The sequence below is a fragment of the Arachis hypogaea genome, chromosome 15, assembly GCF_003086295.3.
Source record: "Arachis hypogaea cultivar Tifrunner chromosome 15, arahy.Tifrunner.gnm2.J5K5, whole genome shotgun sequence".
NCBI classification, from domain to species: Eukaryota; Viridiplantae; Streptophyta; class Magnoliopsida; order Fabales; family Fabaceae; genus Arachis; species Arachis hypogaea.
Genome location: NC_092050.1, coordinates 5,160,496 through 5,178,109, shown reverse-complemented (window position 1 = coordinate 5,178,109; position 17,614 = coordinate 5,160,496). Strand labels below are relative to the sequence as shown.

Sequence of the window (17,614 nt, the reverse complement as noted above, 5' to 3'; positions counted from 1 at the left end):
TTTCACACTTGCTCATCTGAGTAAATTCTCTCACTCGTAATAGTATTGTGTTTCTATGAAAATGAATGTTGTAATAAATTAGGATCTCAAATAGCTTTGTCTCTATACTCATTTTCTACTTTATCAATCTAGATGAAATACTCACATCTCAACTCAGATTTTTGCTTCATTGAATATGAAGATAAAAAAATTTGAGTATCAGAATCTAGAACTATCTCCTTAGATTATGCTCTGTTCGCGACTTTAGCAACACGGCTTCAATGCCATGATTTGCAACCATTAAAAAGGTATTTTTTGTTCTTTCTCTTCAACGCAGCTCCGGTAGATGATCTGCCGGTGTCACCCGAACTGCTCTCCTATGAAAGTACTTTCTTCCAATCCTCAAACCTAAACATGACTTCAACCTCTCATCCTTGTTGGCACCTCTGAAAAATGTCGTAACATTAGGGTTCTATTAATTTAGGACACAATAAAAACACTCTCTCTTTTAATAATCTTATTTAGTTTATTTTAAAATTAAAAAACAAATTATATTCCACCTTAGATTTTTTAAAAAATGATAAATAGTGCCAAATTACTAATATATTTGTCACGTATACACTACATTTAACGGAAACGTCGTTCTTCTAACGACAAGTTAGTTTTATCCATCGTTAATTATCTTTGGTGTGTATATTGGAATTTCGATTTTGTTGTGTGTACTTTTATAACCCAAAATTTTTTTTACGTGTATTTTTGTCTATTTATTAAATAAAAGGATTTAAAATTCACATTTTAAATATTTTATCTTAAAATTTTAAAAGAATATTACTAATTTCTTTCTACAAGGGGACTTTCATGATGACTACTGTATTAATTACTTTGTGAATAATACATCTAACATCTGAAACCAAAATGAGTCAAATTAGGGGGATCACTAATTCTGAAATAGGATGTTAAGTATAACTTATATTACAATGTTTAATTGTGTTCCAACTTCCAAGTTCTAACGAGTACGGACTTCACCAACCACATTATTATATTTAGCATATAATTCGTTATTAGAAGGCGAAATTAGAAGCTCCAAGGTAATTGACCATTTTTGTGCACGTCATGCTCATTAAGCATCCAACTCGCTCTATCTATTGGAAGTGACAAAATGACATCCACCACGTATACGATCTCTCCCGTTTCTATTATTTTGAATTCCACTACTTAAACAGTGAAAGTGATAGCACAAGTGAAAGTGAAGCTAAAAAGATGTAGTTAGTAGGTTCTTGAAAGAGAGCGAGACACCAATTGCTTGATCTTTTCATGGCCCGGCCACTATATCATGAAAAGCCAAATTAAAGGTATAATAATTTAAGCAATTATTATTGTGGTTGAATGGTTAGTTTATTCGTTAATTTAAATAAAAATAAAAAAAGTTAAATTATATAGTTAGTTTTTATACTTTTAGTAAAATTGTAAATTAGTTCTTACATTTTAAAAATTTGTAATTGGATATCTAAAGATAATTAAAATTTGTAATTTAGTCTTTATCGTTAAAAAAAATATTTGATTTAATAGAATATTTTCAATATATTCTCTATTTTAACAGAATATTCTTAGTATATTTTGATAATATTCTGTTAAATCAACACTTTTTGACCAGCGAAAACTAAATTATAAATTTTAATTCTTTTTAGAGACTCAATTACAAATTTTTAAAGTGTAAAGAGCAATTTATAATTTTACTAAAAGTGTAAAGACCAACTATATAATTTAACCAATAAAATATTTAAATTCTATTTTATATATAATAATTTATTGATTAATAATAAATTTTTAAATAAAATTTAAATCTACTATGATCAATTAATATTTGATACGCAGGATTAAAAAATACTATTAAAAGAAATAATAATTCATGAGGTGAGGGACACGTACAGAATATTGTTATTCTACTTACTGCACTTTGTTTACACCTTGCATCGTTCTTTTCCATTGCATTGTATAGATTGAGTGAATATATATAACGTTTACAATTCAAATTTAATAGGCTAAAGTTTTGTACATGTGTATGTTTTTTATTAGTTTGATTTTAGCTATATATAGTTATTTAATTGAGAAGAGGAGCCTTGGAGCCAGTAGTGGAACTTGAAGAGAATTATTGCCGGGATAAAAAAATTTAATACAATATTATATAACGTTAATTATATTAATTATTTTTAAATTTGTTACTAGTATGACAAAAATATATAAAAAAAGTTATAACTGTAAGAAAATTGGAATATTATAAGTTGTGAAATATGTAAAAAAATATAGTTAAAACAATAAATATTAAAAAATACAATATTCATTGAATGTTTGAATATATTTCTTTAGAAATAATTTAATTAAAAAAATTAATAAAATATAAAATAATATTAAATTTAATAAATAAGAAATTGTCCAATTGCTTAAAGACTTGAAAATTCTCTGTTAGTTTATATGATATAATTAAGTTAATATTTATTAAATATTTTTATATTTTGTCTAATATAAAAAAATTAAATTTAAAAACTAATAAAACCTAAATAGCACTAAATTACATAAAAAAAAACTAAATAAGCTTATAGTTGTGTTCAATTAGTTTTTCTTTTTATCAAAGGGATAAATAACAATGAGGTTGTGTTAATATTAAATATGATTTTGTTAAGCCCGTTCCAGGATGGAAGCACATGATCTTACGTAATTGAGCTAATTAATAATTATATTTTTTGTCTAATAATAATGCTACTAATATTTTTACAAAATATTATGTGTCGCTTTAATTTAAAATTATAAGTTTAAGCCGTAAAACTAGTTATTGATGTAATTATTTAATTAAATTGTGTATATTACATTTTTTGGATACGATTTTTTTTTTATATTTTGTGTTAACGTAAATAATAATAATAATAATAATAATAATAATAATAATAATAATAATAAAGCATAAATTTTTTTACTTAATTAGGTGATACACGTGTTGGAGACAGGTGCGAGGAATGGGAGACATTGTAATTATGAGACCCGCACATACCATGGTTCTTTAGAGAGCAATGAGCATCCCTTTACTATAATATATTAATATATTTTACAAAGTTGATGGAAAATCTGTGTTTCTTTTTGGCAGAGTTGATGAAAAGCAAAGATACATACATGACTTAATTTGTAGTTAATATATGATATATATGTAGTGTGTGTGTTTGGTGTGATTATTATGACAACTATAATATAGCAAAAGGTAATTAATAACTCATCATAATAATATAATCTTAATAAATTAATAATTTGACAGCGTGCAGAAGAAATGTGCTTCACAATTGGGTAGTAGGATATAAGATATATTGATCGGTAACATGCATTTTCCATAAAGATTATTGCATCAACAAGTGCCTACAGAAGATGAACTTGGCAGCTTCATTGGACAAAGGAGTTGCTACCAAATGGACGGGTTAGATTAAGAATCACCTACTTCCAACAACAAGTTCCAATATAATTGATGATGATGATGATGCATACCATGGTGAGGGTTTAATTTTTGATACATTAACAGTATAAAATATTTTATATAATCGTGTAATCATATTATTTTTTTAAATAATTATTTACATAATTAATATAAAAAATAAATATTACATAATTAAATACACGTATAAAATTATATATGATAATAATAGAGAAACAAAAAAATAATCATAATTTATCTTATTTAATATTAATTAATTATTATAATAATTAATAAATATTAAATAAGATAAATTATAACTGTTTTTTATTAATTTTCTTTAATTACCAAACGAACATTTTTAAATTATTTTATATTAATAATGCATCAAAATTAAATTCATAATGCTAATGCCTCCTATACAATGAGTTTCTTACACTTGCCCTACCATGCAGGAATCATTTTAAACCTTATTAGCTTTCACATTCACGACCAGTAGAGAAGCACCGATTCATTAATTATATTGTTTATAGTTATAACTAACACATTTATCTAACATTTCATTTGCAGGTTATATAAGATTACCACATATAATTCGGAACTCATTGTCAAGGACGACTCATTTTGTTTATAGACTTATTCATAATTAAGGTTTTATGTTTGTTCTTCTTAAATAATAAGTGATTAACGTTTTTTTTCTTGTAATTATCTTGTCGGTTCCGCTACGTTACCAACAGCATATCTGCCAACTTCTGCCAACTCTTATTTATAATTGTGTTTCATGGAAGTGTGTTCATGGATGTGTCTAATAAAAATATCTTTTTTATAACTGTATTTAATAGAAGTGTCTTTATAGATATATTTTCTGGATGTGTCTCTTTATATATGTATTTAAAATATATTAATTATTAGACACATCTACGAACACACTTTCATGAAACACAAATATAAATAAGAGTTAGCAGAAGTTGGCAGATAATATGTTGGTACCCTATACTTTTCCTTATCTTGTATATAACTAATATTAGTTAATTTCCCTTTTTCCCACTAAAATATTTGCTCTGTATGTAGCATTCTTTGTAATAAACATGCTTAAATTTTTTTTTTTTAAATTGTTCAGAGTCTCTCAATCTAATCGAGAGAATTATAATCAAGATCCAAAATTCCGTCAGCTAACCCTATCGACATTATCATCAAGAATTAATGATAGAACTTCATTCCTGTAATAAACATGCTTAAATGTGACTTCTCAATGTAATGTTTGATTGAAAGATAAAAATAGAACAAAATTCTCTTTATGTTTAATATAATTTAACTAACGAAATTCATGTATACAATAAAACTTCTACGTATTCTGTTTACAGCCACCAAACATATTAAAGTTGAATTTTATAGTACAGAATGAATTATTGTTGGCACTAGTTTAAGCAGTGAGTGATGAGTAGTTGGACAAGGAACTGAGTGCGTTACAACCAAAGTGCGTGGCTGCTAAAAATATCTTTGTGCATTGATGTGAAATAATACACTAATTCTAATCCTAATCCGTTTGAGGAGACAAAACTACTTCTTTATAAAATAAGTTCAATATTTTTAGAATACAAATGAATCATTTGATTTTGGATAATTCACTAATGAAAACACAAACAAACAGAAAAAACTAGCAAGCATGTTAACTTTATTTGAACCTAAATATCATCAATGATGATCAACGAGATTACTTCGAATGTGTCAAAACTCACCATTCAGGAGCTTGTTCAAACTTTACCAGTTTTGAACATGTAATAACTCTTAAGTCTTATCATATGAAATTTTGAACCAAGATCATGAATGAATATAAGAGAGAAAATTGAGGAGGATCGGCTAGACCTATAGACTATAGAAGGGATTATGTTCATAATTTGCACTTCTATCATTCCTTATTACACTTATTCTTGACATAGCTGCAAGTTCATGGATTTTTATAACATCTTTACTATTAGAATATTACGTTTTTATTTTATTTATAATAATTTATTAGTATTCTCATATACTTGAATTATTAGTGTTAAATTAGTCAAATTTAATACCATAAAATATGTAATAATAGATTAATATCATTAATCAATAAATAATTATGTGCATAAAATTATAACCCTCGTCATCTGAACAAGACCTACAACATAACAGACGTTCAGAGTATGTAGTTGAAGAATAATCAATCTATTTCTTATATTCTACATAAAAAACTACTCTAATATCATAATTAACTTTTTCGGTGTTACAATCTTCCTTGAAATTTGTTATAATAGAACAAAGTTGGGCATTATTCCATTCCGATAATAAATTGGTTCCAATATGTTATGATGATGACCCTGGCCCTTGAGGTGTCAATCATAGGGTCTATATTATTTACACATCATTCTTCCAATCCTCTTGCATATTATTCCTTAGTCTCAAGTGGAAGAAAATATAACTAATTAATAAATAAAGAAAACAAATTTTGCTACCAACTCAGAATGTAAACCTAATGCCTTGTACTATAAATATCACTTCTTTACATTGCATTTTATCTCATAAAGCATAAAGCTTTCTCTTGTTCATAAACTTACATATTGCTTTAGTTTCTTGAATTGATCTCTCAAATTAAACACTAGATATATATTAGTGCTTCATCTCAAAATGGAACTTAAGTACCACCAATTTGGCCTTGTTTGTGTCATAATGCTCTTACCTGTAATGTGTACCTCTCAAGACTCATTTACGTGCTCCAGAGCAACCTATTATGGCAGCCCTGAATGCACTGCCAACCCAAGTACGTGAAACTCTTCTATCCCTTAATGCATTTCAGTCATGGATACACTCTACATTATGAGAAATTTCATTTTCTTCTTGTAATCTCTTTTGTAATATATAAAAGTACCTTTTCTTTGATAAAAAAAGACAAACAATTCACCGTATCTTGTTTATATCTATACTTATTTTATCACTCTTAAATTCTGCTGTGGTCCCAATTTAACATTAGATTATGTTTAATATCCAATTTTCACTACTTTTAAATGTTAACATCACTCACTCAATATATCTATTAATACACACACACACACACATGTCTTTTCCCATGTGCAATGAAACTATCATTTTCTGACTAGGAATTAGGATATTTCATATTTGACACAACATAATGCATGATCTTGATGTTATGAAACAACGAATTGTCTTCTAAGCAAAGAAGATTAGCTTGAGAACTTTACTTTTGGTGATGCATGCTCCTCCATTAAGATGCAACCAAAGACAAAAAAGGTGCAACATGAAGGTGTTAATATTATTGCATAAGCAATGTTATGTGAATTAATTTTTTTCCCCTCTAAACCCCAAACAGCGGGAGCTTGTGGCTTTGGCGAATATGGAACGGCGATCAACGATGGCAGCGTGGCAGGCGTGTCTTGGCTATGGCGGAATGGATCTGGCTGTGGTGCATGCTATCAAGTAACACTTGCATTTGTTTAATGATGTTGTGTTTGCCATTCCATTCCATCATTGATTTATCAAATATAAATGATGGTGAATCAGGTTAGGTGCAAAATAGCAGAATACTGCGATGACTATGGAGCATATGTAGTGGTAACAGACTTCGGCGTGGGAGACAGAACCGACTTCATTATGAGTCCACGTGCTTATTCAAGATTGGCCAAGAACGAAGATGCATCTGCAGAGCTTTTCAAATACGGTGTGGTGGACGTAGAATACAAGAGGGTACCATGTAGATACGGTGGCTATAACATCATAGTCAAGGTGAATGAGCGCAGCTACAACCCACACTACTTAGCCATTGTAACTCTCTATGTTGGTGGAACACAAGACATAACTGCCGTTCAGTTCTGGCAGGTACTAATATGCACATGTATTCATTTATTGATCAATAATTAGTTGCATATATTGGAGATTTAACTTGATTGATGGAGCAGGAAGATTGCAAAGAATGGAGGCCAATGCGAAGGGCGTTTGGGACAGTGTTTGATGTTGAGAACCCACCAAGGGGTGACATAAAGTTAAGGTTCCAAGTGACTGGCAGTGCAGGGGTTTATTGGGTAGAGTCCAAGACCTTTATCACCAGTGATTGGAAGGCTGGAGCATCTTATGATACTCAAATCCAGCTTGAATAGAAAAAATAAACAAATAAATAAATGTACTTGCTCACTAGTAATTTATTGCCACTCTATGAATGTTCCTGTGAGCTCTCTCTATGTTTTAGTGCTCTTTGTATTTGTGACTAGACTAAGATTATGGGCATTCATCTACTTGTCGTGGAATTTGGATGAATAACACTATAAAAAGCACCTAGCTGTTCTTCCTTGATTGTTATTTTGCAGCCAGTGGCATTAGAAATTCCCTGATACTCCATATACTTAATATATCACGCTTATCTCATATATTTATATCTATGGGATTGAAAAAGTACACAACACAGTTTCATTACTTTGGTGGTCTGATGTAAAATTAATGTACTTAAAAAGGTCGCTTATATGGTTCATAATCATACCTAACAACTTTGATATTGACAAGAAGGCTCAGTACATCCTACCTGTACATTGCACAGAACCGCAGTAGCAATCTTTCCGTTTGATGTTGCCATCGGAGTCGTGGACCTGGTCGATCATGTAGTTGTAGTCATAAGCCAGCTCTTGCAGAGGAGGAATGTTCTCAGCAGCAAAGAACATGATGTGAGGCATCCTTTTGTCATGATGGTCATACAGCACATTTTGAGCATACAGATTTGGAGAACAACTGTGGTTGATGAATCTCCCCACATTACCATACTGTGCAGCATCAATGGTGAAGCCACAACCATCCATCAAAACTCCACCAGAACTTGACTGTGCATCAGGCATAAGGTTCGAAAGTCCGTCCCAAAGAGTATTGTTTGTATAGTTATTTCCAATATCGAACAGATACTCATCATTACCAGTTCTTTGTTCTGCTTCCTTATCTTCGAGAAGCTCTCCTATATATTCACATATAAAACTACCTGAAGGGATGGAATTTAGGGATCTCACTCCCCATCCCCTTGTACTGGTTTTGAAAATTTCAAGTTGAAATTTTATGCCATGTTGACTGACTCTGTTATAGCAAGTTGGAGGGCACTTGCAAGAAGGTCCACACTCAAAAACTAGAGGCTTTGCTTCTACAATAGCCCCATTGTGATTGTATGGGATTTCACCACCATTCTTGGCTACACAAGAACATCTCAACTCAGAACAACCATTAATGCAACCACATCCTTCTGCAGGAATGAGATCACAATCAGGATAAATCATGCTGGTTATGTATTTAAAAGGTGGGGGTTTTTCATCATCTCTGACATTCACAGCACACACTGGAATTCGCTCTTTCCCATAAGAAATATCATTAACACATAGACCTTCTCTCATTTTGAACTTCTTAGATTTCTTCAATTCCTTCAAAGGAAGCTCTGGTTGACCAGAGATTCTTCGCAACCGAAACTTATATACCAGCTTCCCATGTGGCCCCATATCCTGCCAACATGACTCAACCAGGTACAGTCCATCATAAACATACGTCTTGGACTTTCCATCTGCTGAATCAGCACCACGTATCACCCTAACAGGGTTCTGTTCGTCATTACTATTCTTCAAAGCAAGATTTCCCCGTTCAAGCTTTTGATCTTCAGGTTGTTTGTCAGAGTTCATCACATTACCACCTTGTCCTGTATATATCAATACATCTGAATTATCCAAATCATCAGCATAGCCTCCCGATGCAACAATACTTGTTGCAAGAATCTTACCACTGTGCTTCACATAATCTATACCGCCCTGAATTTGCCGATGAAGGCCAACTATATTAAGCTCAATTCTATACTGAAATTCATCACCAACTTCAATCCCAGGTACAGATCCCAAGATCTGCTTACCTTCATTAACATATTTCCCCTTCTCCTTAAGGACCTTCGCTGCTAGTAAGTCAACCCTTCCCCGCTCATTCTTTGCTTCTAGTTCCTGCAAAAGCTTTCTAGAAACAGCTTGAAAAAGTCGTAGTGTTTCCCGCACTTTATGTCGAGTAACATTTGAGTCATTCTCATTATCACTCAACTTACTATGACCAAAAGGAGGAACATTGACATTGAAACTACATGGTTTTGTGACAGTTTGAAAGTCCGCACCATTTTGATTAGGATCAACACAATCCTTGTCCAAAATTTCTAACTGACCTCTGTCATGGGAAGCAGCATTTTCCTTTTTCTTCTTCAGAGGCTTCAACCTAGAATTATGTATGCCATCTTTAGTCCTGGTAGCAGTCTTAGTCCTGCCAAGCCGTACCAAGACATCATCTTTCTTTCCTTTGCTTTCCTTTGCACCATCAATCCCTTTAAATTTGGAGGGACCATTATTAGACCTCAGAAAACATTCTGACCCAGACTTCAACCCTAGCACTACTTTCCTGTTTGATACAGCCCGCAAAGGCTTTGCCTCAAGAGCCCGGACTTCAGGGTACACTATAATTTCCATTCCTAATGTCTTCTCAACTGGTATAGCATCCTCATTTTCTGCTTCCCTAGAATTTATTTCAGCCTGATGATGATCAATCTCTGTAGGAAGTTCAATTTTCATTTCTCTGGGGTTTTTGTGTTGCTTATTTATCCCAATAGGTGGTTCACATACATCCTGCTTGTTCACATTCTCTGTAGCATTCCCTTCAGAATCAGCTAAAACTATGTCCACAAGCTTTCTCTTGCAAGAATCATCTTGAGCATTATTTTCAGCTTCCTTCATTTCAGTGGCAGCTACTTTTTTCAAGAGGTCATCATTTACAGTCGCCTTCTGTTCAACCCCTCTATTTTCATTCAGCAAAGATGGAGCATTGCGTCCACATAAAGCAGGAAAGTCTCTAATAGCTGAAACTTTCCTTCGAGGAAAATAGCTTCTAGTTAGCATATTCTCCGTCCAAGCACTGGAACCAGCCACCTCACCAACTGGAGAAGACAACTTCACAGCTCTTCCAGATTCTGTATCTGCCAAAGCTTCCATGTCTGCCAGCAACATTTTTGCAGGTTCGTCATTTACCAGAGGAGGCCTATCCACTTGATCAGATGAGACGACTGGATTTTCCTTATTCAAACTGCAATCAGTAGTTTGGACAAGAGTTTTGGCATGTAACTCAGGATGCTGGCTATTGTCCTCACACTGGGAAATTAAAACAGTATCAGCCCTAGAAATGTTCACCATTCTTACCCTAGTTGCAAATTTAGCAGAATCAAAACCAGCAAATATATACCTTTAAAACTGCTTCAATCCTTGGAGCAAACGGTCCACATCCTTCAGGGAAATCACGAACGGCAGAAACTTTACGTCGCTTATACTCAGATGGGGCATGAAATTTGCAATCCCCATTTTCCCTCAAGGACTTCTCAAAACCATTACTTACAGATGCAGCCATCCTGCTGATGACTCAAAATTCAGCACAGTCTTTTCTTCTTTAAACAAAAAGCACATGATTTGTGGCATTGACATCAGAAAAAGGAAAATAGCAAACCATCTCACCATTTTGTACTGGTTTTTATTATAATTTAATTACAGCAAAACTTTCATGGAAAAATACAGGTTAGATGTCTGCGATTTCAGAAATTTTGTTTAAATATATTTTGTTTAATTTGGTGCTTCTTCAAATTCCATGCGTTGGTTAAGACAAAGAAGAGTAGCCCCAATGGGCCAAGAGCACCACACACCGCTTCACAGCATCTTTCTCGTCATTGATTACACACATTAAAAATCATGAACAACCAGATGCCTTTCACACAAACTAGGTCACCTCCCGTAAGGCCATGAACAACCCAAATACCAAAACCTAATATTGCATTTGAGCGTTAAATATTAATCGATACTATCCACTCCTTCAAACATGTTGAAACAATCATTTCTCATTTCTCAACCAAATTACTACTCATGACAAAGATGATCAAAGAACATCACCACGAAACAGGGAATGCACGAGGCTGGTTACGAATCCCATCGGAAACATAACCAAACGCAGTGTCTAGCAATTTCATTGTATTAATAGATTCTAATAGAAAACTTTTGTATCGCAATTCGCAATAGCTCAGAATGATGAAGAATAAGAAGAAGAAGTAACTAACATGCAGATTAAAGAACAAATGGGAATAAGGTACCTTAGGAAATGCAAGAAGCAGAGCAAAAATCAGATCCTGAAGCTTCGATTGTCAACTCTCTCACAACATATCTTCAGATCAGAAAACCAAAAATGTTTAAAGTAACACAGCCTTTGGTCGAGAGAAGCTTGTGATCTCTAAAACGAAAACTAAGGCGAAACAGTCACTACACACCACAAAGAAGGAAGAAGATGGTACGTCATGGCGACATGACGTCATCATACACAGGGAAGAGCACATTTTTTTTTTGGTAAAAGAGCACAGTTTTTTTATTTGGAGTTTTGTCTGACAACAAAGCCCATTAATATTGAGCCTCGATATTGTGAAAAAAATGTTTCAGGCCCAAAAAATGAAGGGATCAGTGGATCACAATTCAACACTTGTGGAAGTTTTGGCGGGAAAATGCGAATGACGATTACAAAGAACGAACACCAGCAAAAGAGCTTTGAATCTTTGATGTTTGTGATTACTGGTTAGAGAGTTTGAACCTTGAAGCTTATGGCTTCGCAAATTTGGAGAGGGATTCTGATTTGGGGTTTTCGGAGGTGCAGCTGACGGAAAGGGATGAAAGGGAATTGGTCTCTTGGAGCCCACTGGGAATTAAACGAGATGGTGTTGATGAAGATACTGATGAGTTGCAGGTTAAAAAATCGAAAATTTTAGAGCCACAATTAGGTAGTGATTTTTCTAGGGCTTATTTGGGGATTGAATCTCTGGAAACCCAAGAGAGTAATGAGAATTGCATGGTTGATGTTGAACTTCTGCAAGTTGTTCCTGCTGAGGAACAAGTGTGTGGGGCCAATGAAATCTCAATACTGGAGAATGAAGGAAATGAAGTGATGTGTGGAGAAGAAGATCAAAACATGGAGAATTCGACTTGTGCACTCGAGATTCCTAGAGAAGATGTTCAGAAGAAAAATAAGAGCTCTATTGTTTTTTATGTTTTGAGGTTTCCAGCAGAGAAAGAAGTTGAGGAATTGAGCTCTGATGATGATGATATTGGAAATGCTGATGTGATGGATGTTGTGGAGATTAGTGGCATTGATTTCCCTCGTCTAAGGTGGTGGCCGGACGATGATAACAACAAAGTCTTATCCCAGTAGGTGAGATCAACTATATGATCAAATGCCATACCTTGTCATGGAATCTTGTAAGAAGACTATAACTATTAGTACATGCAGATTATTTTCTATCAAGGTTTGGACTAGAACTGTGATAGAGAAACTTTGTTCAAACTATATGATTTGTAGATTTCTAAATGAAAACCAAACCTGCTGTGAATGATATTATATATTCTGTTATGGATTTCAATGCCGGGAAGACATGTAAGGACCCTGACTGGGTTTGTGTTCTGGTTGTTTTATCTGTGGCAACGAAGCTTCAACTCTAATCAAGTAGTTTATTGTTATTTTAATTAGTTTTTTTTTGTGTATTTCAACTCTAAACAATTTTTTTTCTTGATCTGTATTATATATACACCACTATAGCTTGTTCAAAATTTCGAGCTACCTCAGTTTGTTGCATATCCTTTAAAAAAGCTTTCTTGCTTAAATGAAATAGGTTATCGGCTATTAAAAAAATGTTGGAGGTTAAAAGATTGACTTATTTATTATATTATTGAAATAGTAATGACAATGATAATGGAAGTATTTAATAATAGCCAACGTATGAGTTAGCAAAATGGCCAACTGTTGCTACATTACCAGCTGAATTCCTGAATTGAATCGGAAAAATAAAGTGAACATTCTAACAGGTCAACACTCAACAACACAAACTTTCCAATATAGAATAGTAATCATTAATTGGCCCAAGCGAGAAAAATTGTAATTTGATTTTGGCATAGTTCCCATTTACATTCATAATTGTTCATGTTGAGAGTAAACGGCACTATTAAAATTATCAAACATTTAACACCATAAGCATCTTAGTATTGACACAAAATGATTGCAGTCAGCACATTGAAATTTTGCTTATAAAACAACCACCATAAGTTATCAAGTATGCTCAACACTCTCTCATACCTTCCTCCTGATAACTGTTGAGCAGTGCTGTGAGCAGATGCGTCTAAAGGTTGATCGGGGCTGCTATTATCCAAGAGTCTAGCTTGAAGACTTCAATCTGAATTTAGAGCAGAAGCTGCTTGACCTTGACCAGAATCAAGTGGTCAGGTATACTACAGTTTAAGCTTTCAACATTACAATCCAATTTGACATAGCCCCAACAAAATAACTTCTTTCTTATGAGAGAAGAAACCCAATTTGGTTATTGCTAATTAGAATTGTTCATTGAAGCAAGTATGTAACATTTCACACATTCCCAATAATGAAGTAAACTTCTGAAGATACGAAAAGTACACAATCGTCTTATATATATATATATATATATATATATATATAGAAGTCAACTATAAGATAAAAGTAGTATTTGAAAACAAAAGAATCCATCTGAGTGTTGCCAAATGCTGGGAAAATTCTCTTCTCAAGAACTAGTTACACAACTTCATACTTATATTCAGATAGCAACCAAGCTCATGCCAACAAGCAAGTAGTCCACTGGTAAAACACTCTCAGCAACTAGTAAAACACTATCAGCAACTGGTAAAACAAATTTTAATACATACAGATTTACACCATACAATCAGAACCATACATACAAATTTGCAAATTTGTAAAATTTCCACCATTAGCAACCAGCAAATACAAGACAGAACCAAAAGAAGAATGGAAGAACCAACCTTCAGAACCAAACTTAAAACAGTTGAAACCCTCAGTGAAGATGAAGACGAGAAGCCACTAACCTGGGTCCGTGCCGAGAAGCCAGCGAAGATGAAGAGCCGAAGAGGACCTGCCGAGTTACTGGGTTAGGCAGTGACGATGGAGGACCTGGGTTAGAAGGCGACGATGGAGGAAGAAGCGGCGGTGCTGAGGACCTGGGACGGCGGCGGCGCTGAGGACCTGGGTTAGGCGGCTAGGGTTTCTTTGATTAAGAACATGAATGAATGAATTATTGGGGGAAGAGGAGAGGGGGTGTTTGGGAATGACCTGGATCCGTTTTCTTTTTTTTTTTTTTTTCAAATTTAAAAATGGCGTCGTTTTATTTGGCCGGTTCGACGGTTTTTTACCGGTTTTTTGAGCAGTTATAGATAGAGAATCGGACCGCTTGTATTGTCGGTTTTTTATTGAACCGGTTCGACTAGACCGGTCCAATATGATTTTCAAAACCATGGTAAAGTTTTTTTAAGAGGTGTATGTGCTTTTTAAAAATTCAAACTCCTTATTTTATATTTGGTAAATTAAAAAACACTATGTGCTTGTGTTTGTAACTTTTAAAAGATCGAAGTATTTTTTGATGGTGTTTGCTACGGTACAATGATAAATTCATACGTACCGATATAATAAAAATGTGGACAAATTAGAATAAGACATGTGGATTATGTTTTCCACGTCAATAATTAATTTTTCTTTTTTTAAATATAAATTATATCAATACTTTTACTAAATCACCCTTATACCTTAATAAAAAAAAAAATAAATTTTATTTAATTTTAATAAAAAGACTTAAATATCTTTTTCTTTTCATTTGGACAAAAATCACCCTAATCCTTTTAATTTAATCAAAATTCAATTAACTTTAGTTTATAATTTTATATCTGAATTAATTTAAAAATTAAAACAAAAATACATTTCATTATTCATATACACTACAAAATTATTTTACTTCCGATGAACCCTAATCTAATTTCTCCTTCCCTATTGATACCCAGAAAAAAACAAAAAATTCTAAAGAGTAACCTCACCCTAATTCCCTACCAGACAGCCGTATTCTATCATCATCATCTCCCTTTCTCGTAGCCGCGCCTCCTCCCCGTCGGTATTCACGCATAGCAGCACGCACCAGCAGCCGCTAGCCGTTCTCCGTCTTTCTCCTCTCCTTCTGGACAAAGAAGAAGAAGAACCCAGTTCCTCCAGCAAAGATTTTTTCTGACGGCACCGTCGGCTCCGTCGCCGCTGCAGCTCACGGCACCGCTCTCGTCGTGTACTTGCATTTCTTTGCCAACATCATCCAGGTTCCTCAGCAAAGACTTTTTCCCTGTTAATTTATCAAATAATTTCTCACATTCTTCGTGCAACCTCTGCAAAATATTGAATTGCAAGATAATTTCTCATTCTCATGTTAACAACGACATTATTAATACTAATACCAGTATATGGTCCCAGCTCAAACACCCCTATTATATTTTCTATGCACCACTTGTGTTTGTGAAAATGGGGTAGTGAAAATCATCCTCATTTGAAACTTGTGTTTTGGGGGCATGTTTGGTTTGGTGGGGGTGAAGCTTATGTGAAGTTTTTTTTTAAGGTTGTTTATGAAGGAGTAGAAAAAGAGGTTCTTTTTTGGGTGGTTTATGTTTAAAAACGTAGAGAGTGGTGTAGCATTAATGACTTTCTTAGAAGAAAAGGTTAAAACTTGTGGTGTTGGTGTTGTTGCGGGGTGAAACTCTAGTTGCTGGGATGAAGCACCTCAAGGAAATGCAAGAGCACTCTGTTTTGTAATCTTTGTTTTATCTTTTCACTTAATCTTTTCCTATTAATTAATCATGGATGGTTAATTATATGGTTTCATCATTCATCAAGCTCAATATTTCACCCTTAACCTTTTTTGCCTTCTTTTTATGATGATGGTAATTTCAGGGGTGAGAAAGACTTTGAATTCAGAACTGTGGCATGCTTGTGCTGGCCCTCTTGTCTCTTTGCCTCAAGTGGAAATTCTTGTTTATTACTTACCCCAGGGACATAGTGAGGAGGTACATCTCTTCTTCTGATAGCAAATGTGTGAATGTTTTTTTCTATAGCAAATGTGTATTCATTTTAAACATGGGTTAGGGTTGAGTATAATGAGTCTAGTACTATGATTAAGTCATTAACAGAATAGAGTTAGAATGGTAAATCGCATTAAGCTTTTGCTTTTAAGTAATTTACACAATTTACACAACTGAGTTGATCAACAAGAAGACAAATGTTGAAAGCTTACCAGGTTCAGAGTTAGTCTTCTCTTAATCCAATAGTGACAGGCATAATTGTCTAGCACAGTTCACTCGATATAGATAAAAGTTATAGTGCAGTAGATATGTTAGCCAGATGATCTCTGCTTGTCCAGCCTATGCTAAATCCTCCGTCTCATTTCTGAAGATTCCAATTGTAGAGTTAATCATCTCATTTGATTAGATGAATGGTTGCAGGTTTTGGAGCAAAGAAAAGGAGGGCTCAAAGCGACCACATAGCGAAAATTGCTTTACCAGATTTGGTCAAGTATTTTGATGTGCCAATTGTAGAAGCTTTAAGAAATCTGAATATTGGGATTACAGTTCTCAAGAGAAAGTGCAGATGGTGAAGATGGCATGGTGATTAAGATGGATGGAGAGCTATGGCAATCTCTAGAGTCTTGTTTTGTTTCCATTATTCTTGCGTTGTCGTCTGCAGATCAGGCAAAGGTTTTAACTGAATGGTTGGAAAATGAGTGTATTCGGTATCCGGACCTAACTGAGGCATTTGAAGTACAGTGCTATAGGTCTAAGGTAGCTAAGAGAAGATTGTCATTGCTAGGGGATGATCATGCCATGACCAACTCCATTTGAAAATTTCATAGATTCGGTTTCTTTCTAATGAACTACTTAGAACTGCTTATCCAAAGATTCCTATCCTAGTAAAGTCAAGGCATTTAGAAGAGAATATGAACCCCTTTTTTTTCGGCTTGTGAATGAAAATTTTGGTAGGAGCCATCTAAATCTGATCATCTCCATTCACTACAACAGTTCAATGTAAATTATATTGTAGATTTTGTAAAATGTTGTTAGTTTTAACTATAAAATTTAGAAAATGTATTATAAGATGATTGATTCAAAGAGTAAACAAAATCTCTATGCATGATGATAGTAGACTGGTCTCACTTGGTATATTCTAATTACAATGGAGCATGCTTAAATCAGTTATTGTTGTAAAGTTGTTGAGTATTCTGAA

General features: G+C 33.6%; 2 protein-coding genes across 8 annotated transcripts; one reads left to right on the top strand and one right to left on the bottom strand.

Moving 5' to 3' along the window:
• The first annotated feature begins 5,920 nt into the window (after positions 1-5,920).
• On the top strand, positions 5,921-7,768 carry LOC112747817 (expansin-like B1). The gene is made up of 4 exons (XM_025796013.2): positions 5,921-6,224; positions 6,792-6,898; positions 6,983-7,297; positions 7,378-7,768. The coding sequence occupies exons 1-4, from the start codon at positions 6,092-6,094 to the stop codon at positions 7,573-7,575; spliced, it is 753 nt and encodes a 250-aa protein (XP_025651798.1). The 5' UTR covers positions 5,921-6,091; the 3' UTR covers positions 7,576-7,768.
• Positions 7,769-7,859: 91 nt separating this feature from the next.
• LOC112747816 (histone-lysine N-methyltransferase, H3 lysine-9 specific SUVH6-like) lies at positions 7,860-14,602 on the bottom strand. Of its 7 annotated transcripts, none has more exons than XM_072218494.1 (4): positions 14,332-14,602; positions 13,619-13,742; positions 10,706-10,871; positions 7,860-10,614 (listed from the first exon to the last, which is right to left on the bottom strand). In XM_072218494.1, the coding sequence occupies exons 3-4, from the start codon at positions 10,865-10,867 to the stop codon at positions 7,981-7,983; spliced, it is 2,796 nt and encodes a 931-aa protein (XP_072074595.1). In that variant the 5' UTR covers positions 10,868-10,871; positions 13,619-13,742; positions 14,332-14,602; the 3' UTR covers positions 7,860-7,980. The 7 variants fall into 7 exon arrangements, with proteins under 7 accessions (XP_072074595.1, XP_072074594.1, XP_072074596.1 ...); XM_072218493.1 differs by having other exon boundaries at positions 10,706-10,868; positions 14,395-14,597; XM_072218495.1 differs by having other exon boundaries at positions 10,706-10,868; positions 13,619-13,733; positions 14,332-14,589.
• Positions 14,603-17,614: the final 3,012 nt, after the last annotated feature.